This window comes from Maniola hyperantus, chromosome 19 (assembly GCF_902806685.2).
Source record: "Maniola hyperantus chromosome 19, iAphHyp1.2, whole genome shotgun sequence".
Taxonomy (NCBI): Eukaryota; Metazoa; Arthropoda; class Insecta; order Lepidoptera; family Nymphalidae; genus Maniola; species Maniola hyperantus.
Genome location: NC_048554.1, coordinates 13,730,365 through 13,757,206, shown reverse-complemented (window position 1 = coordinate 13,757,206; position 26,842 = coordinate 13,730,365). Strand labels below are relative to the sequence as shown.

Genomic DNA, 26,842 nt, shown 5'->3' with positions numbered 1-26,842 from the left:
TAAAAAAAGATAAAAAAATATATATGTCGGTATATACAATATATACGATTTTATTAATACAAGTCAGAATATCAATAAAATCGTGTATCAGTAATAGTCGACAACATAAAGAACCTCGTCATCAGTATGAAACTGTCCAGCAATTTCCATTACAGTCCTCTTGGAAATTGCTGGCGTGCCGCCAGTAAAGGCCCGATAACAGTCCTCTGAAGTCCTAACCTCTCTTGAGCAAATACATAGCAAGTGGAAGAAAAAATATTTATTATTAATATTATTACTTATAATTATTTTTTTTTAAATTTTGCTGATGAGGAATGATTTTTATTTCGGCTGATGTCATTGCAATGTTAATGAGACATATCGTAGCGCCGGTTAGTGCTGGTCGGTTCGGTCACAGACGCGCGCGCCGGGCCCCAGGCACGCGGCGTACGCCATGAGGTGCGGCAGGCGGCTCTGCTCCAGCACGCCGCCGAACGCGCCCGCGTGCGCGCCGCGCGCGAACACGGCCACGTCGTCGCCGCCGTGCGTCTCCTGCGCCAGCGGCACGTCGGCGTGACTGCGCCACTGCGGCGCGCCTGCACAGTGCACACCGTTACCTATAGACGGCCCCACGAGAGCCTTGCGAGTATCCCGCGGGGGAAGTCTACAGGTTGACGACGATGATGACTCTGAACTAATCGACAAAACCTAAATACAAGGTGTAACCAGAACGCTACCAAAAACTTAGGGTTACTATTATACTACCTAAACACAGTCCAATACCAATAACGGTTTACCTTATCTTGTAGTTTATGTGATTTAGTATTTTTCGAACCCGCAATGTATAGCGTGCAAAACTCAGGTCAATGCTCCACCAACGACGCGGCATCGACTCCGAGTGGTCTATTTACATAGCGTCCTCTAGCTTCAGTCAGATATTTTATTTGCAATATTATATTATGGTCAACTGTTTCGTGGTACCTTATCAGTACTCATCATGTGCTACAAGCAGAACGCTAGCAAAAACAAAGACAGGTGAGAAAAATCCTGACTGATTAACGCCCAACTGAAAACTGTTGGACCTAGAAAGCTGAAATTATGTATAGAGAATCCATATATGTGTACCCCGATGTGCCATGCAACTTCCACGCTGCAACAATATTTGACACTAAACCCGCGACCCCAATTTGGGATCTCACGATCCACTGCCAAAGTAGTTGTTCACTAACGAGGCAACTACAAAATGTGTAAGAAACAACTCGACAAGCACCGAATACTACATGTGTTTGATAACCACTTACGATAATCTGCGTCCTGCGTGACGTCAGTCCTCCTGTGGTCCGTGTGCGGGCGGTGGCCGGGCCCGTTGGTGTAGGACAGCGTCATGTAGGGCACGCCGTCGTCGTCGCGGTCGTCGGACGGGCCCAGCACGTCGGCGCCGCGCGCGCTGTAGCCGTTGAAGGCCATGACGTGCGCGTGGTCGGCCGTCACCACCACCAGCGAGTCGTCCTCCGCCAGCAGCCGCGTGGCGCGCTCCACCGCGCGGCTCAGCTCGATGGTCTCGTCCAGCGCCAGCTCGGCCAGGTTGTCGTGGTGCGCGTGGTCGATGCGCCCGCCCTCCACGAACAGGAAGAAGCCTCTCTCGTTCCTGCTCAGCATGCGGATGGCGACGTCGGTGAGCTCCGCGAGACTCGGCTCCGTTTCCGCGTCGGCTTCCATGTTGTACTGAAGATGGCTCCCCTCGAACAGCCCCAGGAGGTACTCAGGCAGGTCAGCGTCGACAGTGCGCAGCTGGTCCCGGTTCCACACGTACTGGTGTGTGACGTTGCGATCGATCTTGTCCAGCTGCCACTCTTGGATGAGGTTGCGGCCGTCCTGCCTCCGGCCCGGCGCGCCCTCCTCGTCCACGACATCATTCGGTAGGAACTCTCGCCTCCCTCCGCCCAATATCACCTGTTAAAAGTACAGTTTCTTGAAAACTCATGATAAAACACGCTTTCCAATTATAATTTATTATGTACATTTCACTCAGGAATAATGTAGCTTTCTACTGGTGAAATAATTTTCAAAATCGGTTAAGTAGTTCTAGAGTTTACTTCCTACAAACAAAATTACTAACTTTAACTCTTTATAATAATATTAGTATGTATAGATTTTACTAAAATAAAATAATATTAATAGTTTGATACTTTAACTTGTTCAGTTCTATCCCACAACTAAATGATGGCTTTAGGTCTCTTGGAAAGTCGAGTATACCTTGAACTGGTTCCCGGGATAGGAGTTGACGAGCTGGTGCGCGATGTCGCGGCAGCGCGTGGGGTCGAGTATACCTTGAACTGGTTCCCGGGATAGGAGTTGACGAGCTGGTGCGCGATGTCGCGGCAGCGCGTGGGGTCGAGTATACCTTGAACTGGTTCCCGGGATAGGAGTTGACGAGCTGGTGCGCGATGTCGCGGCAGCGCGTGGGGTCGAGTATACCTTGAACTGGTTCCCGGGATAGGAGTTGACGAGCTGGTGCGCGATGTCGCGGCAGCGCGTGGGGTCGAGTATACCTTGAACTGGTTCCCGGGATAGGAGTTGACGAGCTGGTGCGCGATGTCGCGGCAGCGCGCGGGGTCGAGTATACCTTGAACTGGTTCCCGGGATAGGAGTTGACGAGCTGGTGCGCGATGTCGCGGCAGCGCGTGGGGTCGAGTATACCTTGAACTGGTTCCCGGGATAGGAGTTGACGAGCTGGTGCGCGATGTCGCGGCAGCGCGCGGGGTCGTGGCCCGCGGCGCGCACGTCCGCGTCGCTCTCCCAGTCGCGGTCGGCGACGTGCGCGTACGCGCCCGCCGGCGACGCGTGCGTCACGCGCGTCGTCGTCACGATGCCTGAGAACGAAACATCAGCAGGTAGAATGTTCATCCCAATCTATACTTTTGAATCATATATTTACAATGCCCCCAGGCATTCTGTAAATGCTCCCAAGCGTGTTGGGGTGTTGGGGGTCTTCTGTGACTTATCTCAGGCGTGTGATTGTGTTGATCATAATTTGTCATATTTAACAAAATTGTATGAAACACTATAACTAAGCCACCATGACATGCATTTGATCTTATTTCCTGTTATCTTTATGACAGAATTCAGAGTTTGTATAAATAACGTGACACAGCTGTGTGGGTGTCCCACAGGGCTCAATCATGGGTCCTTTTTTAATTTTGTAATGTACTAATGACTAGCTCACGAAAAAATTCAATGAGGCGCTCATATAGAGACACCAAAAGGAAAACTCAGCTCTCACTGACAGAAAAATTGGAAAATTCACCGATGTTTTCTACTTTGTCTCTTTCCACAGTGCTATGTCGTACGGGATCTTATTGTGGCACGGAGCGGCTGATATTTTTTATTATTTTTTATTTGGGTCATTAAACTGGTTACAAACCGCAAACTTAAAACACATAACTAAATATTGTATTATTAACTTAACTAAATATGATATCCAAACTATATTACAGGCAGCAGAACTAACCAACATCTCGGCCATCCTGCAGCGCCCAGGTGGCGATGGAGTGCACGTGCTGCGCGGGGTCGAGCGACGCCTCGCACGCGTAGCGCGGCACGCCAGCCAGCACGCCGATGGTGCCGAGGTTGTAGAACTAGAGGGAACTGACCGGCATCTCGGCCATCCTGCAGCGCCCAGGCGGCGATGGAGTGCACGTGCTGCGCGGGGTCGAGCGACGCCTCGCACGCGTAGCGCGGCACGCCAGCCAGCACGCCGATGGTGCCGAGGTTGTAGAACTAGAGGGAACTGACCGGCATCTCGGCCATCCTGCAGCGCCCAGGCGGCGATGGAGTGCACGTGCTGCGCGGGGTCGAGCGACGCCTCGCACGCGTAGCGCGGCACGCCAGCCAGCACGCCGATGGTGCCGAGGTTGTAGAACTAGAGGGAACTGACCGGCATCTCGGCCATCCTGCAGCGCCCAGGCGGCGATGGAGTGCACGTGCTGCGCGGGGTCGAGCGACGCCTCGCACGCGTAGCGCGGCACGCCAGCCAGCACGCCGATGGTGCCGAGGTTGTAGAACTAGAGGGAACTGACCGGCATCTCGGCCATCCTGCAGCGCCCAGGCGGCGATGGAGTGCACGTGCTGCGCGGGGTCGAGCGACGCCTCGCACGCGTAGCGCGGCACGCCAGCCAGCACGCCGATGGTGCCGAGGTTGTAGAACTAGAGGGAACTGACCGGCATCTCGGCCATCCTGCAGCGCCCAGGCGGCGATGGAGTGCACGTGCTGCGCGGGGTCGAGCGACGCCTCGCACGCGTAGCGCGGCACGCCAGCCAGCACGCCGATGGTGCCGAGGTTGTAGAACTAGAGGGAACTGACCGGCATCTCGGCCATCCTGCAGCGCCCAGGCGGCGATGGAGTGCACGTGCTGCGCGGGGTCGAGCGACGCCTCGCACGCGTAGCGCGGCACGCCAGCCAGCACGCCGATGGTGCCGAGGTTGTAGAACTAGAGGGAACTGACCGGCATCTCGGCCATCCTGCAGCGCCCAGGCGGCGATGGAGTGCACGTGCTGCGCGGGGTCGAGCGACGCCTCGCACGCGTAGCGCGGCACGCCAGCCAGCACGCCGATGGTGCCGAGGTTGTAGAACTAGAGGGAACTGACCGGCATCTCGGCCATCCTGCAGCGCCCAGGCGGCGATGGAGTGCACGTGCTGCGCGGGGTCGAGCGACGCCTCGCACGCGTAGCGCGGCACGCCAGCCAGCACGCCGATGGTGCCGAGGTTGTAGAACTAGAGGGAACTGACCGGCATCTCGGCCATCCTGCAGCGCCCAGGCGGCGATGGAGTGCACGTGCTGCGCGGGGTCGAGCGACGCCTCGCACGCGTAGCGCGGCACGCCAGCCAGCACGCCGATGGTGCCGAGGTTGTAGAACTAGAGGGAACTGACCGGCATCTCGGCCATCCTGCAGCGCCCAGGCGGCGATGGAGTGCACGTGCTGCGCGGGGTCGAGCGACGCCTCGCACGCGTAGCGCGGCACGCCAGCCAGCGCGCCGATGGTGCCGAGGTTGTAGAACTAGAGGGAACTGACCGGCATCTCGGCCATCCTGCAGCGCCCAGGCGGCGATGGAGTGCACGTGCTGCGCGGGGTCGAGCGACGCCTCGCACGCGTAGCGCGGCACGCCAGCCAGCGAGCCGATGGTGCCGAGGTTGTAGAACTAGAGGGAACTGACCGGCATCTCGGCCATCCTGCAGCGCCCAGGCGGCGATGGAGTGCACGTGCTGCGCGGGGTCGAGCGACGCCTCGCACGCGTAGCGCGGCACGCCAGCCAGCACGCCGATGGTGCCGAGGTTGTAGAACTAGAGGGAACTGACCGGCATCTCGGCCATCCTGCAGCGCCCAGGCGGCGATGGAGTGCACGTGCTGCGCGGGGTCGAGCGACGCCTCGCACGCGTAGCGCGGCACGCCAGCCAGCGAGCCGATGGTGCCGAGGTTGTAGAACTAGAGGGAACTGACCGGCATCTCGGCCATCCTGCAGCGCCCAGGCGGCGATGGAGTGCACGTGCTGCGCGGGGTCGAGCGACGCCTCGCACGCGTAGCGCGGCACGCCAGCCAGCACGCCGATGGTGCCGAGGTTGGCCTTCGCTCCGCAAAGGTATGCCGTTGCTGTGCATGCCGAGTCCGGGATTTGAGAATCCACGCAGTACGTCTATATTAGACAAAAACGCTGTTAAATTGTAAAGCATTCATTGCCTGGGGGGTCAATCCGCTCATCTATAAAATATATAAAAGGAAAAGGCTACACTAAGGAAGGATTTTCAAAAATTCTAACCTTTAGGGGATAAAATAATGACTGATGGAGCAGTCTAAGGTTGGGACAAGGTGTTGGAAATGAGCGTACGACCCGAGCGTTGGTTTTGGACTGCTTTATTAAATGAATGCATTCAGATACAATATGTATGTGTACTTATGGGCTATTATATAGATATTACTTATATGGTTAGGTCACACTGTACACCTCCCATGGGGTGGTAAAAAAATTATTAATAATTTTTATTACATAATTTTTTCTTAATAGCTAAACACAAAGTAGGTAGGTACAATACAAATTATAAAAAGTACAAATAATGAAATCGTAGTAGAACAATATACTTCTTACATCTAATTACAATATTCTCATTTTTTTCTTATTCATATTACAGTTAATCAGTAAAATATAGTTTTGTTCTGTTCTTATGAATAATATCTATTTTTCCATTAGTATATTCTATTTTTACATTAGGTGACAAGTCTTCAATTACCTTATATGGTCCTAAATATAAATCTGACAGTTTATTGCCTGTTTCATTTTTAATTAAAATTAAATCGTTAGGCTTATATTTTATAGGATTAACATATTTATCGTATCTAGTTTTTTGTCTAAATTTACTATTTATTAAATTATTACGCGCTTCTGTTTGGGAAACTTGCAAGCGATATCTCAACTCTTGAGGATAGTTATCATGATTATATAGAGGTTCTATCTTCGTTGAAAGATTGCTTGGTAGGATACATTTTTTCCCATACACTAATTCAAAAGGTGTAAATTTTGTTGATGAATTTACAGTTGTGTTATATGCAAAACACCAAAAAGGAAGCCATGTACTCCACAAATCTGGTCTACCTTCTGTCTGTATTCTTAGAAAACTTCCTAAGCTCTTATGCGAGTTCTCTAAAGCACCTATACTTTCATGGTGGTATGCCGTTGAATTTAATTGAGAAATACTGAGTAATTTACAAACTTCTTTAAATGTTTCCGATAAAAATTCAGATCCTCGATCTGTTCCCACAATCGCTGGTATTCCATGAACAAGGATAAAATTATTTACAAACACACGCGCTACTTCTGTGGCTGTTTTTGTAATGAGTGGAAATGCGCATACGTATTTTGTTAATTCGCATTGTAGCGTAAGAATATACGTATAATTATTATAATCTCTATCTAAGGGTCCAACTATATCTAAAAATATTTTTTCAAAAGCTGAATGAGCTGTTGAAGTAATTACCATAGGTTCTTTCACCGTAGTGGTATATTTTTGTTTTAGGCACTTAGGACATTTTTTCACAAAATTAATTATGTCTTTTTCCAGTCCTGGCCAGAAATAATATTTCTTTATGTTATTTAACATTCGTCTGATGCCCGCGTGGCCACTTGTGGGCAAAAGATGAAAGTCGTTTAATATAACTTTTCTGTCATCTATATTATCTACTCTATTAACGTCCTCTAAAATACATAAACGAGGTCCTTTCCATTCAGCTGTATTTTTTATCTCCTCTACTAACTTCTTAACAAATATATTATTGTTATTATTTTTTATAAAATATACTTCTTTTATATTTATTCGTTCACAAAATTCACCTAGCTCTCTCACAAATGCGGCTCGCGTCAATTGCGATTGAGAAGCAGGGTTTATATATATCGTCATTTGACTACTATCATATGAAAAAATATTATTTTCGAAGTTAATTTTATTTTCTTGACGTATTTTCTTTAAAATTTTCCGGTCTATGAACCTTAATTCAACTGCATTCTTTGGTTTAATATGAGTATCTACGACTATTGGCTGATCAGACCTGTCGTCGGTAGAGATCATATCATCCGAAGAAGCACTTGTATCTAACCGTTTTCTTTGTGATCGCGTCATTACACATACACTATCACTCATCTCTTTCAAATCTTTAGAACTCATAATCACTCGAGATAATGCGTCTGCAGCCACATTGTCTTTACCTTTCACATACTCTATCAAATAATCATACTCTTCCAAAGTCAATCTAAATTTAAGCAACCTACTCGAAGGGTCCTTCATGCTAAATAAATAAATTAAAGGTTTGTGGTCGGTAAGAATTTTAAAAGTACGACCGTACAAGTAAGGTCTAAAATATTTTACTGCCCAGACCACAGCTAAAAGCTCTTTTTCAATAGTCGGGTAATTCTGTTCAGCTTTGTTAAGACTTCTACTTGCGTAAGCAACTGGACGTCCATCCGAATTTGATAAAATTGCACCTATCGCGTAACCTGATGCATCTGTGTGAACAATGAACTGATTGCTTTTCGAAAAATTAGGGTACTGTAGAACTGGTGGTGTTATCATACATTCCTTTAAAATATCGAAAGATTTTTGGCAATTACTATCCCATATAAATTGAACCTTTTTTCTGCATAAAAGATTTAAGTTGTAAGCCTTTTCGGCAAAATTAGGTATAAACTTTCTATAATAACTAGCTAATGCGACGAATCGTCTCACCTCGTCAGCATTTTTTGGGATGGGGTAGTTTTTTATGACATTAATTTTTTGAGGGTCGGGTACGATGCCATCGCCTGACACTACGTGTCCCAAATAAAATAATTCCTTTTTGAGAAAATCACATTTTGCTGGATTTAATTTTAAGTTAACGTTACGTATTCTTTCAAACACTTCAATTAAATTTTTGTTGTGATCTGACAAATTTCGTCCAAAAATAATTAAATCATCGAGGTAACAGAGACATTTTTCATAGGACAAACCGGCCATTGCCATATTCATCATTCGTGAAAAGGAACTTGGGCTTGTTTTAAGGCCCATAGGCATTCTGGTCATTTGATATTGGCCTGAACTAAAAGCTGTGTATTTTCTACTAGCTGGATCCAGCTCAACATTATAAAAACCTTGATTCAAATCTAAGTGGGTAAAGTATATACATCCTGATAATGAGTCTAATATGTCTGTTATATTCGGTAGGGGATATTTGTCATCAATAATACAGTTATTTAATTTTCTATAGTCAATAACTAATCTCCATTTTTTCTCCGTATTAGAGTAAGATTTTTTCGGAACTAATAGAACAGGACTAGACCATTCACTGTTACATGGTTCTATTATGCCTTGTTTAAGCATCTTATCGATTTGTTTATCCATTTCATTCTTTTGCGAATGCGGAAGTCTATAAGGCTTGGAATACACCGGTGTCGTATTGGGTTTTAAAGAAATAGAGTGCTTATAAAGCTTAGTAGTGGTAAATTGGTCACCTTCAAGGTAAAATATGTCGTTATATTTTGCACATATATTTTCAATGCTAGCTTGTTCTTCCAAATTTAAGTGATTTAAATTTAATAATTTGAATAAATCTTTCACTCTATCTGAGTCTCTACAGGGATTTTCAAACAAACAAATATCATAATCACTGGCCTTGTGTACAATAGGCTTTATATCCTGTAAATAAAAATCGGTTTCGGTAGTATTCAAAACTCGTATTGGTATATTCCCGTCCTTAGGTGTTACTAGCATGTTCGCTATAAAAATTCCGTCTTTTAATTCGGATGCGCAGACTACGCATTCTTCAGTCATACTAGTACTAATGTAGTGAGTAGATTCAGACCTAGCAGGTATAGTCAAAAAGTCGGGTTTCTCAACTTTAATATTATTTAACAACGGTAATACATGTTTTATTCCATTATAGTTCAATGTTAGAATGCATTTTTCTAAATCAATATGAGCTCCGTATAAAGAAAGAAAATCTAAACCTAAAATTCCATTAGCCGTACACGGTAAAGAATCGAATACATAGAACTCATGCGGTAATTGTATACCGCTTGGATCAGATAGTGTCAAATAAACAGAGCCTTTCGCTTGAATCTGACCTCCCACGCCGTTGATTAGAATACGGCTTTCGCACAGAGGTGTATTATTACATGTTATTGTTTCATTATTTACCGCTGATATGCTGGCTCCCGTATCTAATAACCAGTAACATCTTCTATTGTTCAAATATAATTCTACGTACTTTATATTATTGTTTAAGGTTAATATAACATTTTTAGTCTCGAAAAAACTGATTTTGGTTTTCGGAAGATGTTTTTGGTTCCGATTGGGTCAAAACATTTACAGCTCGATTAATTCTACTCTCTCGATTTCCATAATAGGTATTATTAGTAAACCTACCTCCGCGACCTCGTGTTATCCCACGAGTGCCGTTCTGTTTTCCTCTCGAAGAAGAATAAAAGTGTGCTGGAGCCTGATGCATCGGTGCTCGTCCGTTGCCTGGTACATAATATGATGGCCTTGAACCTGTATACTTACCTGTATTCCATCTACCTGTGTGATTATTAAAATTCCTAGACCGATAGTATGGTCGATGCTTCATGGTTAATAAATCACCTGTTAAAGGGGAAGGGTTCGAGATGTCTTCATCAAGGGCACCCTGAATCGCATCCTTTAGCGAGTCGTAGTTCCGGGCTGTAATTACTGTGCTAAGTGTTCTATTTCGTAACCCGTCGGCAAAATTTTTTGTGACGAATTTTTCATTTAACGGCTTAAGTACCGCATATGTATTTGAATCACCTTTTGCCTGCGATATTGTCAGGTCAACAAAAAGTTCAGACATTTCTTTCGCGTAATCTTCTATAGATTTATTATTTTGTCTTAGCTGTTGTATCTTATTTTGAATAGCTATAGGCGATTTTTGTGGCAGTAACACACGCCGCATATCGCTAACCAAGTCATCGATGGCTGTGTAATTTGACTGTAATTGCAATTTGGCATTTTGTGACAGTCTACTTTTTAATATGAATTGAATAAGATTATTTTTACAATTGGGATGCGCAAGCAAAGAATCATAGTATATAATATTGTCAATTAATTGCTTCACAGACTTTTCAGAGTCGTCGATGACTGGCAGTAATTGTAATGCTACCTTTAACTCGAATTTTGCCATATTTAAATTAACTAAACTCATGTCTGGACACCGTTAAAATCACAAATTATTGGTATTATGTCTAAAAACCCTTAGTTTCACTAGTCTCTAATTTAAATGTTCACTCAGGTATTAGTTTAAAATTTATCTTCACATAAAAAAACACTATTTTGGAAAAACTTCGGAAAACACTTTGAAAACAAACGCCGCACTGTCCATTTTTCGCCGCCTGTAGATCTTCTAAGTACGTGTTGGCTTAGCTGGCTCCTCATCCAGTTTTCATGGCATTTCTTGTAAAATTTAAATACTAAGTATAGTACTCCCAGTAGTAAAATTGTACATATGATGATCATAACTATGTTTATTGAAGAAATGTGCCAGCGAAATTGTTCAATATCGGCGCTGTTTTTATTGCCGTTTTGATTAATAAATATATCTTCTTTCTCGACTTTTGAGTTTCACATTTTGTATTATTATATTTTGTTTGAGGCCTTATCCGGTTATATTTTACATGGCAATAATTATTTTGAGTCCTTGAGTCCGCGTGGCAGGATCGCCATCTAAGGTTGGGACAAGGTGTTGGAAATGAGCGTACGACCCGAGCGTTGGTTTTGGACTGCTTTATTAAATGAATGCATTCAGATACAATATGTATGTGTACTTATGGGCTATTATATAGATATTACTTATATGGTTAGGTCACACTGTACAGCAGAGGTACGATCTAGATATTAGCTTAGCGAACATTGATGCAAACGCTAGATTATTCGTCACTCATAGAAGTGGTTGTGGGCAAATTAACAGCAGAAGCTTAGTATAGAGCAATGAACGATGAATGAATGACTAACTGTTTGATTTAAATTTTCTCGTGCACAGAAACTGTTATTTGGTTTAGCAACGACACCGCGCGCCGCCATCCTGCACCAAATCGGAAAATAACCGTCATCATCAGAATCTTATAGTAAGATTATATTTTCATGAACTCAATACATACATATTATTATTGACTACTAGCTGATGCCCGCGACTTCGTCCGCGTGGATATAGCCTGTGTTAATCCAGGGTATAATTTATCTTTATTCCAAATTTCAGTTAAATCCGTTCAGTAATTTTTGCGTGATTGAGTAACAAATAATATCCAAACATCCAAACATCCACACTTTCACATTTATAATAATATTATAAAATTAGGATCAGGATATTGAATAATTATATAGGATTAGGATTAGAATTATCACTAATTATCACTATTGATATCACTGTACTAGCAGAAGTTTCCTGAAAATACTAGTAATTCACATTACTCATACATCACCATTTGAATATCGGCAAAGTTCCTACAAAATTTTATCTTGATTGCGTCTATGTAGGAAAAAATATTAATACCACAGGGGGTCCATTACTTAAACATAATCACCAAGATTTTTCATTTCAGGATTCATCCAAAAAAAGATATTAATATTTTTATATTTTGAGATTATGAAAGTAACGTAGTGGTTACATACTCTTTGGTTGGTAGTATATGCAAAATTGATGCATTAATATTATCAAGTAAAAACACTTAAGAGTTGTGTGCCCAATTCGTGAGTCAGAGACTTTGACAAGTGACATTTGCAACTGCAAATGCACGAATCACGCGCATGCGCACAAAGAGTAGCAAACGAACACAGCTAAGATACTTACCTACTAAACAATGGTCCTTTATATGCCATTGGCTAATGCCAAATATAATGCATTGTCTATAAAAGATCTCTTTCAGTATTTAACATGATGTACTAGTCTGTGATTATAGTTTAGTTGTTATCACGTAAACAGTTCCGATTTGACAATGGAACCAAGATCCCTATGAATCACGGATAGTTGGTAACTACCTCTTCTAGAAAGGCAATATGCAACCAATTCGGAACAAGGCTCTCATATTTTGATAGAGCCAAAATACACGAGTAAATATAGACCAGAGAGGAAGCTTGTAATTAAAGATAAACTAGAAACCGGAAAAAAACTGCGAATACAACTGAAATACAAGTCTTGAAGTTGTTATTTAATTTGTAAGTATAAATTCCTTTTAACCCAATAGGCTACTTGACACTTTTTTTAAGTTGGTCTTAAATGGTTAATATTTGTCCTATTATATCAAAAAAATTTACACTATATTTTTTTGCGCCCTAAAAACCGTAAAACTTTAATTTAAAAATATATTTTTCTTAGCCACGTGAAAACACTGTCGGCCATGTTTGGCCGATAGATTATCTGTGCTCTGACGTCATGCATTTGTAAACAACAGCATAACCTCCCAAAGTTTAATAAACATGACTTCTATACTAGTTTACATGAAAAATATAGTAATTATCGTTATTGTATCATCCGAGAATGTAAAAAACGCATCGATAAAGACCACAGGAAAGTTGTGGATTAGAGTGCCCAGTGAAATAAATATACGTAACACGCAAAGACTTGCTTAAAGGGATCCTATCCTATATGACTAACGACTTCAACCCAAATTTATTTTTGCAAAGATCACTTTGTTGTAAGTCTTACTTAATAACTTATTCAATTTATGAAGAGAAAACGATATTTTTTTACGTTTACTATGAGTTTTTAGAAATATATAAAAACTAGCTTATGCTCGTGACTTCACCCGCGTGGACTTCATAAATTTCAAACCTCCATTTAACCCACTCAGGGGTGGAATTTCAAAAAATCCTTTCCTAGTGGATACCTTCTCTTTACCTACAAAGAACAAACGCACAAAATTTCATGTATCTAGAACCAGCTGTTTAGATGTTTAGGCTGTGCGTTGATGTATAAGTTAGTCAGGACTCTAAATTTTATATATACGGATACTACGTTAGTCCCCGCGTGACACAGGGATGACATTTCTTTGTTTACATATTAATGACGTCACATCATGGCTGACAGCGTTTTCTGCGTTTCAAATAAAAATAAAAACTGTATTTTTTTAAATTGGATTTATATATCCATCCTGCGTTCTTAATAATTATTGTTATTGATATATTTCGTTGTCTTAAGCAAAATACTATAATAAATAATCATTTATTGGACGGAATTAGATATGAGTCAAGTAGCCTATTTTTACCATGTTTTATCCTTTAAGGTTTTATCTCATTCAGATGCATATGCTATCTCTATGTTCAGATGACATTCCAATAATCTATTAACAATCAAAAGTTTTTATTCTTCTATTAAAAATCAGATATAAAACCTTTTTCATTTATTCTGCTTTTAATATAAGCCCTCATTTTAAACAACAGCGATTATAGATACTTGTTAAGACTTTGTCAAGATGGCAATGGCAATAAGTGTCGCCATTAATTTTATTTTAATTACGACCATATTACGACTTACAATATATAAGTTGTTTAATAGCTCTTGGATAATGCTCTATAAGTATAAAGAAAAAAAAATTCAACTTTTTAGACGTCCAGTAAACTCAACACTAATATACAGTACCTACGCGGCAGAAAATAATATACATCGTCCTTTAGAAAGAGGTAGCGATTTTGTAGAGCATCGCCTCTATCGTTAAGACTGACAAAACGTCACATAGATATGAGTGACAGAAACAACGCTCTACAAAACCGAAATCTCATTCTAAAGGTTGATTATTTTCTGCAGCGTACCTACTGTAAATAAGCGCGGATGTAAGTGCGATGGTTTGGTATCTAACAAGTCTAGGTATGCACTATAGTTTTGTATCGGACATTGTGTAGAGATGTTCTGGTAAAATTACGTTGATGCGTTTACGGAATATAACTAACCATAATATTATAAATGCGAAACGGAACTACTGATTGATGTAATTTTTTGCATGAGTATAGTTACACTAGAGCCTATAGCCGTAAAGCCAGTTTAAGCGCAGACAAATAAATTGTTCCCATTAACCAACCATTACAAACCAACTATTACATCAAAAATTGTTGTAACAAACCCTCAATAATTATTCTTTCCTTGAGCCACGTGGGGGCGAAGCTGCGGGTAATAGTTAGCACAATAATAAATATAGTTTGTAAGCATTGATTTATAAACAGTTTTATTTATTACTTAATAATAACGAAATACCTATTTTAAAGGCGACTTTTTCTAGAGTGGCAACTCTGGTAATGTTTTGTCATTATAACCAACACCGGATATGAATTTAATCAAATAATAATTTATTAATTTAATAATTTAATCTACGATAAAGTCTTACAAACTAATTTTGTATAAAAAACTAACTAATTAAATTACTAAGTTTTGCATAGGTCACATTTCTAGACACTTCCTAAAACATTCAGGTAATCCCATGCCTATGTTATTAGAAAATTTTCTTTAGATAACGATCACGATAACGATAACGTTATCGATCTATTAATACTTTTTACACACAATATCGGACACGATCTACTCTTGTGACGCGACGCGCGAAGGTATGAAATCTAAATAGTTAAGTATGAGCAGAAATCACAATTTCAATAATAAATTAATAATACTTGAATTTTATTTGAGGCAATATAGTCACAACCCATCACACACTACACACACAATACACACACACACCACAGACACACACATACCACACACACACCACACACACACCACAGACACATACCACACACATACACACCACACACCACACACACACCCACCCACGACACACACACACACCACACACACACACCACACACACACACACATACCACATACACACACACCACACACACACCAAAACAAACTATTATAACCAAAAAATAACGCAGTATGAAGCAGATACAATCCATACTAATATTATAAATGCGAAAGTGTGTCTATCTGTCTATCTGCTAGCTTTTCACGGCTCAACCGTTCAACCAATTTTGACGAAAGGTAGGTACAGAGATAGCTTACATCCCGGGGAAGGACATAGCTACTTTTTATCCCGGAAAATTGAAGTTCCCACAGGATTTTTAGAAAGCTAAATCCACGCGGACGAAGTCGCGGGCACCATCTAGTTATAAATAAGTTTACCAAGTATGCAACACACACCCATACACACACATACACTCACACATACACACACACATTGTAACGAAGCGTTACATGAATTATTACTTATATTATTATTTTATCCTATCTATTATTATAAATCTTATTTTTAAACGTAATTAAGTATATTTTTTTAATTAATTTGCATTCTTATTAAAAGTAGTTGTTGCGAAATGGCAATACCCATTTCCAAACGCTAGCTGTCAAAAGAAGCCTTTGAAAGAGGCCTTTGAACTTTTTCTCGGTTGAGAGCTCGCTCTGGTGGCGAGCCGAAGTTGTTGTCTATTTACATTGTTCCTTAATTTAAAATAAAATTGATTTTTCTTTAAAAATAAAACGTAATTAATCTAAAAGTGCTCCCGTAAAAGGGTAAGTTTTTGAATGGTACCTAAAACAAGTAGATAAACTAATAACGTAATAACTTTCGATACATTCTTTGCAACCGCCAGTTTCCTACTTAGTTAATTTTAATTCTAATTATTTTATTTTGACAATCATAGCCCTAGTAGTTAATTTGAACCGTTGTATTAACAAATAACGTAGTGTATTTACCAATTCATTAGTAATTTTCAATCTACATTGCATCATCATTGTAAAATTATTTTGACAACCCTCTTTTTTATATTTTTGTGAATAATTTAATTCTTTTTAATATTTTGGGCCTTCAGCCATATATTTAGCCAAATAATTGTAATCTCCGTTCTGATATCGCCACACCGGCAATTCTACCATGTCAAGTACCTACCTTCTGTGTTCGACACGGGCCCGGGTTCGATTCCAGAACGGAAATTTATATGACCAGAGGATAACCCACATTGGTTATCAATTCCAGGAGCTACGTTTGGATTTGAAAGCGTGGTCTGGACTTAAAGGCGGGTTTAACCCCCATCAGAAACCTCCATCATCTAGTCAGCACCGTCGGGTACCCACGGCAACATCTGCTGACACCGAACTCCCGGCCTCACACCATCTACGAGGCCGACAACACGAGGGGAGTACACATTACTGCCGCTAGGGCAAAGGCCGAAATCAACGTAACACCACGACCCTACAAATTTTGTGTGCCGACCTACGAGCTAAGCCGCGGTAGTTTTCTGTACCTACTATCATTTTTATATTATTAAAATTCTACCGTGTGCTATTTATGCCGTTTCATTTCCATCATTTCTCTCATTATCATTTTTTTTTACACCCGGTACACTGGCGCCTTCACGTGGTTGATTTCTGCTTTTCCTTAGTGGTATAGTGATAGTTTTGTACGGTGCGTGCTTGTTTTGTAAAACGCTTTTATTTTTTTTGGTTTGCAGTAACTGAAATGAAAGCAGCAATTTCACACAATTATATTGTTTGTTCCTTTTTTCCATATTATTTTTATTAGTAGATTTTTTGTGGAAACTTTGTATTGTATTTTTTTTGCCATTATAAAGCTGCGTTCACACCAGTTGCAAATTTAATTTTATTGTTGATTAATTCACCTTTATTTTGCCATTCATATTTCATTGTTTTGTCATCAAACCAAAGCGTTCTGTTAAGCTGATTGTAACAGAACGGAGTATTTTTTCTTAATATTTTGTTTTTGGTACCACTCAAAAAAAAAAAAAAAAAAAAACCCACCCGGCAACAAGGTTTTTCCCGTGTTGCGGTTTGTCTTGTAACATTTTTATACACTTATTCAGGATAATTTTTTTTTCATTGGTTTTTCTGATTTAAAAAAAAAAAAAATACCATGCCGTACCCAATCAAGTACTTCTCATTACAAAAGTCGGAATTGGAGTACGAGGTTGCAGTTAGAGGGGAAACTCCTAGTGCCACGGTGGCAGAGCTTAGGAAACAAATTAATAAACTGAGTCAATTGCACTTTTCTGAGGACATTTTATGTTCTCATTTGGAACCTGCTGAAGACCTATCCAGCTGTTTAGAACTGCTGGATAAGATTAACACAGCGTTTACAGGTGATGTTCCAGATAAAAATACACTTGCTCGTTACGAAAATTTATTACATCACCTATATCATAGGCTTAACAGGATAGAACCAGACAGGCAGCTTTTGGATAACCATATACAATGCAACGTATTGTTCAAGGAGCTTTATGAAAAACTTTTAAATTTAAAGCCAAAGAGTATTGACCCACTTGCAGTAGCTGGTCCGAGTTCAGAACCCGCAGCACCATCATCTTCGGTAAATGTAAACGTCACATGTGAAGGCGGCACCAAAATGTCATCCGAAGTAGACAAATTAAAATTTAATGGTAAAACATGCGTTCGTTCGTTCATCCAAAGAGCAAATGAGTTTAGTTTGGCCCGCAATATATCAGGTACCAAGCTTTTGGCTTATGCTACCGAGATTTTTGTGGATGATGCCCTACACTGGTATCGCGGTGTTCAGGAGCAGGTTTCAACTTGGGAAGAGCTCACCGTTCTCTTAAAGCAGGATTTTGACATAATTGATTACGACTACCGCCTATTATCGGATATTCGTGCTAGAACTCAAGCTAAGAGCGAGAACATCACCATTTACCTATCAATCTTAGCAAGCATGTTTGCACGATTGTCAAAGCCCTTGCCAGAGGAGGACAAGCTCGAGATAGTGTTGCACAATATTCATCCTCGTTATGCGAGTACACTGGCCTCTGCAACAAACATTGTTTCCGTTGAAGAATTACGTACATTGTGTAAAAATTACGAAAACTTTCAGTCACGTTTGTCTCAATATCACACACCTACGGCCGCGACATCAGAGACTTTTGCACCGGAGTTCTCATACAAAGAAGAACCGAATACTGGCAACAAAAACAGTAATTATAGGCCGAATTTCCATAAGAATTTTAATGACAAACAAACCACCAACCCTAAAACTAATACTACTAACAACTATGTCAATCAAAAATATTTGCATGCAATTAACAACACTAACTCCACTAATATCAATAAACCACCCTATTGTCAGAGATGCCGAAATAATTCTCATCATTTCCGAGACTGTAAAAGTACAGAGATTATTTGCTTCAGATGCGGATACAAGAATGTTAAAATCCCAGACTGTCCAAATTGCAACTCAAAAAACTAGGTCGGCAGAATTGTTGTAATCCACCTCCAAGTAAAGGTCACCTCGAACAGAAAGAATGGGAGGAATGGTTGGAGACGATACGTAAATTTTTCATGTGTTATAAAATTGCAACAATTCGGCCTAATAAACCAATAGATGATACTAGACCTTATTTAAATATTAAAATTAATGATGTAGAAGTCTCAGGTCTCTTAGACTCGGGAGCAACCATCACTATTATAGGTAATGGTGCTCATGAGGTTTTAATGAGTCGTGGCCTTAGATTAATTGAATATAATGAAATATCCATTGTCGCTGCCGGGGGTCAAACTCTTGGTAGTATAGGGTATATGAACCTACCCATACATTTTGAGGGCCAGTTTCATATTATTAAAGCACTTGTTGTTCCAGGCATTAAGTTATCACTTATTTTAGGTATCGATTTTTGGCGAGCCTTTCAATTATGCCCAAAATATTTAGGTTCAATTTCATTAACAGCTGAGCCATCAAAGGATTTGAATGACAACAATCATACAAACACGTTAATATATTCTTACGACAATTTGGACACAACTCAAAAAGCTAAAGCGGACAATGTTATTAAACAATTCCGTGATATTTCATTTGAACATAAAGGGTTAGGTCGAACCCATCTTATCACCCACAGAATCGACACCGGAGATTCTCCGCCGATTAGGCAGAGGTACTATAGACTTTCTCCTGAAAAACAACGAATACTTGTTGAACAAGTCGATGAAATGTTAAAATTAGATGTCGTGGAACCCTGTGAGAGTGCTTGGCAGTCCCCGGTTCTACTGGTAACTAAAAAGAATGGTCAGCCTCGTTTCTGCCTTGATAGCAGAAAACTTAATTCTGTCACGAAACGAGACGCCTATAACTTGCCTTACATCTCGGAAATTTTAGATAATTTACGTGATGCTCGATTCCTAACTAGTTTAGATTTGTCCAAAGCTTTTTGGCAAATTCCTATAGCCAAGGAAGACAGAGACAAGACAGCATTTTACGTTCCAGGTCGAGGTACGCTCAGGTTCAAGACTACTCCGTTTGGCCTAACAAATGCTCCCGCCACACAACAACGTTTAGTTGACGCACTATTAGGTGATGTTGATCATCGCATCTTTGCTTATCTAGATGACATCATCATCGTCAGCAGCACCTTCGAGGAGCATGTCACTCTTTTACTTCGAGTCCTGGAAAAGTTGCATAAAGCGAACTTGACGTTAAACTTGGAAAAATGCGAGTTTTTCCGCAGTCAGCTCAAATATCTAGGTTATGTAGTTGATGCGAACGGATTACGGACCGACCCAGATAAAGTAGAAGCCATTCTTAATTACGCTACTCCTACTACTCGTAAGGAGCTTAAGCGATTTTTAGGCACTGCTACCTGGTATCGTCGATTCGTTCCAAATTTTAGCACCATTGCAGGGCCTCTCAATAAACTGACCTCCAATAAAAAGAGCGCTCCACCTTTTCAATGGTCTGAGGAAGCTGACGCTGCTTTTAAGAAGCTGAAAGAATGCTTAGTTTCGGCTCCAGTTCTTTCTTGTCCTAATTACGATCTGCCATTCGAAATTCATACGGATGCCAGCAACTATGGAGTAGGCGCTATGCTCACGCAGAACATAGACGGCTTAGAACATCCTGTCGCTTATATGAGTAGATCCTTGACATCAGCTGAGAAAAACTACAGTATTACAGAACGAGAAACCTTAGCTGTTCTGACTGCTTTGGAACATTGGCGTTGCTATGTGGAAAACGGGAAAACCTTCACCGTTTACACAGATCATAGCGCGTTAAAATGGTTTCTTTCGTTGAACAATCCAACGGGTAGGCTTGCACGATGGGGTTTACGTTTGTCAGCATTCAATTTCGAAATAAAACACCGTCGCGGTGTCGACAACGTAATCCCAGATGCGCTATCTCGCGCTGTAGCTGTCTCTGCCATCATCACTGCCAACTCCGTCGCGACTACTAGTGACGATTGGTATAAAAATATTTACAATAATTGCCTCACAAAACCACAAAATTGCCCAAATTATCAAGTTAAAAACGATTGTCTTTTTCGCTTAACTAAGAATAAATGCCAACTTACCGACGAATTTTCGTGGAAAGAAGTGGTCCCTTCTGATCTCCGAGAAAAAGTAATTGCCGAAAACCACAATAAACCAACGGCTGGTCATCTGGGCATTTTTAAAACGTACCGTCGCATTTCACTCAGATATTTTTGGCCAGGTATGTACCGGGATGTAGCGAGTTATGTAGGTTCATGTTCCATCTGTTTGCAGTACAAGGCCCAAAATCATCCTACACTCGGAGAGATGGGTCGGCCTAAGCAGTGCTCTCGGCCATATCAAATGATATCCATAGATCTGATGGGTCCTCTTCCAGTAACACGTAAACAAAATTCTTACATTTTAGTAATAACATGTTGTTTTTCTAAATTTTGTCATATATTTCCTATTAAAAAAGCAACTTCCGATATAATAGTAAAGATTTTGGAAGAACAAATATTTCTGGTACATGGCGTAAGCCAGACCATTTTTCTGGACAATGGATCTCAGTTTATTAGTAATGCAACCAACAACCTTTTCAAAAAATATAATGTCCCAAACGTATTTTTTACACCAAAATATACCCCCCAGGTTAATACTGTGGAAAGGTATAACAAAACAATTATTACTTGTATTTCTACTTTTGTCGACCAGGATCATCGGTCTTGGGATACCTTTATCCCAGCAGTACAATTCGCCATCAATAACTCGGTCAACGAGGTAACAGGATTTACACCATCTTTTCTTGTTTTCGGCCGGGAAGTGGTAATTTGTGGCTCACACTACCTCGATAATGACCTAGAGGACGAAGTTTTATTTCTGCCCAGGGATTTATATGCGGAAAACCGCGGTTGCATGAGTGAAATCTTCAATAATGTTCAGAAGTCGTTGTACCATTCCCACGCAAAAAATACGGCGCATTATAATCTAAGACGTAAGCCATTCGAGTTTAACGTCGGAGACATTGTTTATAAACGAACTTACGTCCTCTCCGATAAAGACAAGTACTTTAGTAAGAAATTGGCCCCGAAATATGTACAATGCAGAGTTATTGCGAAACGCTCACCACTTGTATACGTTCTAGAAGATATGGCGGGCAATAACTTGGGCACTTGGCACATAAAAGATTTAAAAATACATACTCAGAAGAGCTAGCCTAAGTATATGTTATACAGTAGCTAGTAATATTAGTCATTTCATATCACTGTAGTTGTTTTACCCTTCAAATGCACGGCTCTCTAAATTTTCCTTAATGGTTTGATTACACTAAATACATTTTTTTGTTTATCTAACATAATTATTATATTACTTATATGGTACTATTTATATGTATATCTATACACAAATATTGTCTGAGTATTGTAATGTATTATTGTATTTTATGTTACGTATTATATTACAAGTGTAATATTATTGTATTGTACAGCTATACTTGTTAGTTACATTAACTCCAGGCCTTATTGAGAGTACTTTTGCTTTCTTCGCAACAAAGTCATAAGCCATTATTTTAATATCAGGACAATTGTTGGTGCAGGGAAGTAAATTTAACTTGTAGGTTCGGATTTTATTTTAAAATAAAATCCTTGCGTGCGAAGGGGGGTAATGTAACGAAGCGTTACATGAATTATTACTTATATTATTATTTTATCCTATCTATTATTATAAATCTTATTTTTAAACGTAATTAAGTATATTTTTTTAATTAATTTGCATTCTTATTAAAAGTAGTTGTTGCGAAATGGCAATACCCATTTCCAAACGCTAGCTGTCAAAAGAAGCCTTTGAAAGAGGCCTTTGAACTTTTTCTCGGTTGAGAGCTCGCTCTGGTGGCGAGCCGAAGTTGTTGTCTATTTACATTGTTCCTTAATTTAAAATAAAATTGATTTTTCTTTAAAAATAAAACGTAATTAATCTAAAAGTGCTCCCGTAAAAGGGTAAGTTTTTGAATGGTACCTAAAACAAGTAGATAAACTAATAACGTAATAACTTTCGATACATTCTTTGCAACCGCCAGTTTCCTACTTAGTTAATTTTAATTCTAATTATTTTATTTTGACAATCATAGCCCTAGTAGTTAATTTGAACCGTTGTATTAACAAATAACGTAGTGTATTTACCAATTCATTAGTAATTTTCAATCTACATTGCATCATCATTGTAAAATTATTTTGACAACCCTCTTTTTTATATTTTTGTGAATAATTTAATTCTTTTTAATATTTTGGGCCTTCAGCCATATATTTAGCCAAATAATTGTAATCTCCGTTCTGATATCGCCACACCGGCAATTCTACCATGTCATGTACCTACCTTCTGTGTTCGACACGGGCCCGGGTTCGATTCCAGAACGGAAATTTATATGACCAGAGGATAACCCACATTGGTTATCAATTCCAGGAGCTACGTTTGGATTTGAAAGCGTGGTCTGGACTTAAAGGCGGGTTTAACCCCCATCAGAAACCTCCATCATCTAGTCAGCACCGTCGGGTACCCACGGCAACATCTGCTGACACCGAACTCCCGGCCTCACACCATCTACGAGGCCGACAACACGAGGGGAGTACACATTACTGCCGCTAGGGCAAAGGCCGAAATCAACGTAACACCACGACCCTACAAATTTTGTGTGCCGACCTACGAGCTAAGCCGCGGTAGTTTTCTGTACCTACTATCATTTTTATATTATTAAAATTCTACCGTGTGCTATTTATGCCGTTTCATTTCCATCATTTCTCTCATTATCATTTTTTTTACACCCGGTACAACATACATATGTTGTGAATCACCTACTAGGTATTTTTACTAGTTAATTGACTTTTATATTTTCATATTATTATATTATTGTAAAGCTTGTTTATCAAACGTACTGTTATAAATTTATAATTAATATCCATTTAAGTAATCTGAAAAAAATTGTAATCCTATTTGGCCTTATTTTAAGTCTGTTATTATGTAAAATTGTTATTGTACTGTTACATCGTAGCCAGGTTGCTCGATGAAATGATAGACATACATAGCCCGTTTAGTAAAACTTTTATTTCTCTCGAGCACTATTAGTTATTTACTGTGACTTTATTTCGTTTACTTGTTTAGCAATTATTGATTATTCACTTTATTAGGTAATTCGTAAATTTACGGTCGTGGACCGATATTAAAAATGCGTCAATACTGACAGCGTAAGACTGGCCGTAAATCCCGCCAAAAGATCTTATTTATAGACGTTATGATTTTAGTATCATGACTTGTAAAAATGTTTATACTGAATTTATTCAAATCAAGACTTATATATTTTTTTATATTTAAATTTAAGTCAAATGAAGACTTTGTATTTTCTTTATTTTAGTCAAATAGCCTCAAATATTAATTTATGAAATAAAAGGCTAACAGTATATATCGCTGTTGATTGCAAAAAACGAATAAAATAAAATAAAAACATGCTGTTAGCCTTTCAGTTTGGTGAATTATGTGGAGTAAAGTCTTTTGAGAATTTAATTTTAAAGCACTGTCATGGCAGCATTTATTTAAATTGCCAAAATCTTCCTGTAGCGTTAGTAAGGCATGAGTAAGGCATTAGTAAGGCATTAGTAAGGCATTAGTAAGGCATTAGTAAGGCATTAGTAAGGCATTAGTAAGGCACTGACACCTCAGCTGCTACATACTTGTATGTTCGCAGTTTATGTTCAACTGACGGATTTTTGCTCAAGTCCCCTATTTTATCAGTATTTAATAGAAAAGAGGGCATCTACTTACTACTTTCCTTACATCATTCGTTATCCTCCTGCTCTCCGCCAGTGGGTACTCCATATCGCCAGGTTTACTGACAGGGAGTGAACTATGAACTGACCTTCGACAGTCCCACGCTGGGAAACTTCTCGAAGGAGAGCTGGGTCTCCTCCCCCGTGCGGTTGCTCCTCTGGCCCAGCAGCGTGCGCGCGGCCGCCAGCGTGGGCACCGACATGCCGTCGCCCAGGAACATCACCACGTTGCGCGCCCCCCTCTCCACCTCCCCCTCCCGCGGCGAGGGACGCGCGCGGGCCGCGATGGCCGCCTGCGCCTCGGCCATCCAGAACTCGAAGGTGGCTTCCTTCTCGTCGCGGGGGCCGGAAGCCGCGTGCGCGTGTGAGTTGCGCGCACTGCTGTGGTACTCATCGTCCTCTGAAACAGATGTGCTCACTGCGACTGTGATGGTGACAGAAACTGGAATTGTCCGGGACTGACGATAAATAATTTTTACACGTTCCTAAAATCTTATTTGTGTGCCAGTGACGCTATTGCCGCCAGTGACGCTATTGCCGCCAGTGACGCTACTGCCGCTAGTGACGCTATTACCGCCAGTGACGCTATTCGACAGCTGGAAGAAGAGCACCACAAAGAGAGAGGACAGCGTGCAGCCATTAGTTTCGTGTGGTTTACCCATCGACAGCTGGACGAAGAGCACCAGAAGGAGCGAGGACAGCGTGCAGTCAGTTAGTTTCATTGTTCGCGCAACTTGCGGCAAGTTAGTACACTGGATCTCTCGCAGCCACTGACGAACTTTGCGTAGTGAATATTGTCATCTGAAGTGATCTCGAACGTCTTAACATTGATAAGGGAGATGTTGTGATATCAGCGAAATGATAGATAAAAAATATGTACATGTAAACAATTTAAAAACCTTCAATAATTGTCTGACTAGCTTTTGCCCTGGCTTTACTTGCAAAAATCTTTACCGAAAAGCATCTCGAGTTTAAGCACTTAATGATCTCATCTGATATTAGTAATATTATTATGTATTCGAACTCCAAAACTTTCATCAGAATCTGTCCAGTGCAGTGAGTGGTGGAGCAGGCATGTGTGCAGCAGGCATGTGTGCAGCAGGCATGTGTGCAGCGGGCATGTGTGCAGCGGGCATGTGTGCAGCGGGCATGTGTGCAGCGGGCATGTGTGCAGCGGGCATGTGTGCAGCGGGCATGTGTGCAGCGGGCATGTGTGCAGCGGGCATGTGTGCAGCGGGCATGTGTGCAGCGGGCATGTGTGCAGCGGGCATGTGTGCAGCGGGCATGTGTGCAGCGGGCATGTGTGCAGCGGGCATGTGTGCAGCGGGCATGTGTGCAGCGGGCATGTGTGCAGCGGGCATGTGTGCAGCGGGCATGTGTGCAGCGGGCATGTGTGCAGCGGGCATGTGTGCAGCGGGCATGTGTGCAGCGGGCATGTGTGCAGCGGGCATGTGTGCAGCGGGCATGTGTGCAGCGGGCATGTGTGCAGCGGGCATGTGTGCAGCGGGCATGTGAGCAGCGGGCATGTGTGCAGCGGGCATGTGTGCAGCGGGCATGTGTGCAGCGGGCATGTGTGCAGCGGGCATGTGTGCAGCGGGCATGTGTGCAGCGGGCATGTGTGCAGCGGGCATGTGTGCAGCGGGCATGTGTGCAGCGGGCATGTGTGCAGCGGGCATGTGTGCAGCGGGCATGTGTGCAGCAGGCATGTGTGCAGCAGGTACTGCTTCTGGCAACTTCACGTTAGATGTTAATAAATTATTTATTATAGTGATTTACATGAAAGTAGATTCGAGTATGTTTCACTAACGATGCTGCCAAAATACTATACTGTAGTCGCTGCACTAGGCGTAGGAACTATACTGTAGTCGCTGCACTAGGCGTAGGAACTATACTGTAGTCGCTGCACTAGGAGTAGGAACTATACTGTAGTCGCTGCACTAGGCGTAGGAACTATACTGTAGTCGCTGCACTAGGCGTAGGAACTATATACCTACACTGAGAACAGTTAGGACTATAAGTGGTAATAGCTAAAGCTAGTCAGTCAAGGCCTACACTGGGATGTATTGAAAAAAAAATCAAAATTCAGAGTCAAAATTACATACCTAAATTACTGCTTACACTGGACCAAGATTTCATTACAGCATGTACTCAGATGGCCTTGTAATCCTATGTATTTTGTAAAAAAAAATTAAGCTGAAAAAACACATTTTAATATAAAACCATGCGAAGTCACTGTGCGAAGTAAAGTCAACAGTCAGGTCAAATAATGCAGT

General features: G+C 41.2%; 1 protein-coding gene across 1 annotated transcript; it reads right to left on the bottom strand.

Annotated features, from left to right (window-relative positions):
- Positions 1-372: 372 nt before the first annotated feature.
- Positions 373-24,907, bottom strand: LOC117991521 (membrane-bound alkaline phosphatase-like). The gene is made up of 5 exons (XM_034979114.2): positions 24,659-24,907; positions 5,479-5,671; positions 2,680-2,852; positions 1,281-1,932; positions 373-575 (listed from the first exon to the last, which is right to left on the bottom strand). Exons 1-5 carry the CDS (start codon positions 24,875-24,877, stop codon positions 373-375), a joined length of 1,440 nt encoding a protein of 479 aa, XP_034835005.2. The 5' UTR covers positions 24,878-24,907.
- Between the last annotated feature and the right edge of the window lie 1,935 nt (positions 24,908-26,842).

Bases quoted from the DNA above. Each gene is read 5' to 3' on its own strand.
- LOC117991521 (XM_034979114.2), bottom strand. From the start codon at position 24,877: ATGGCCGAGGCGCAGGCGGCCATCGCGGCCCGCGCGCGTCCCTCGCCG. The intron at 2,853-5,478 runs GTCAGTTCCCTC...TTTCGTTCTCAG, and splicing joins GCAGGATGGCCGAGATGCCG to GCATCGTGACGACGACGCGC. The intron at 576-1,280 runs GTAAGTGGTTAT...TGCACTGTGCAG, and splicing joins CACGCAGGACGCAGATTATC to GCGCGCCGCAGTGGCGCAGT.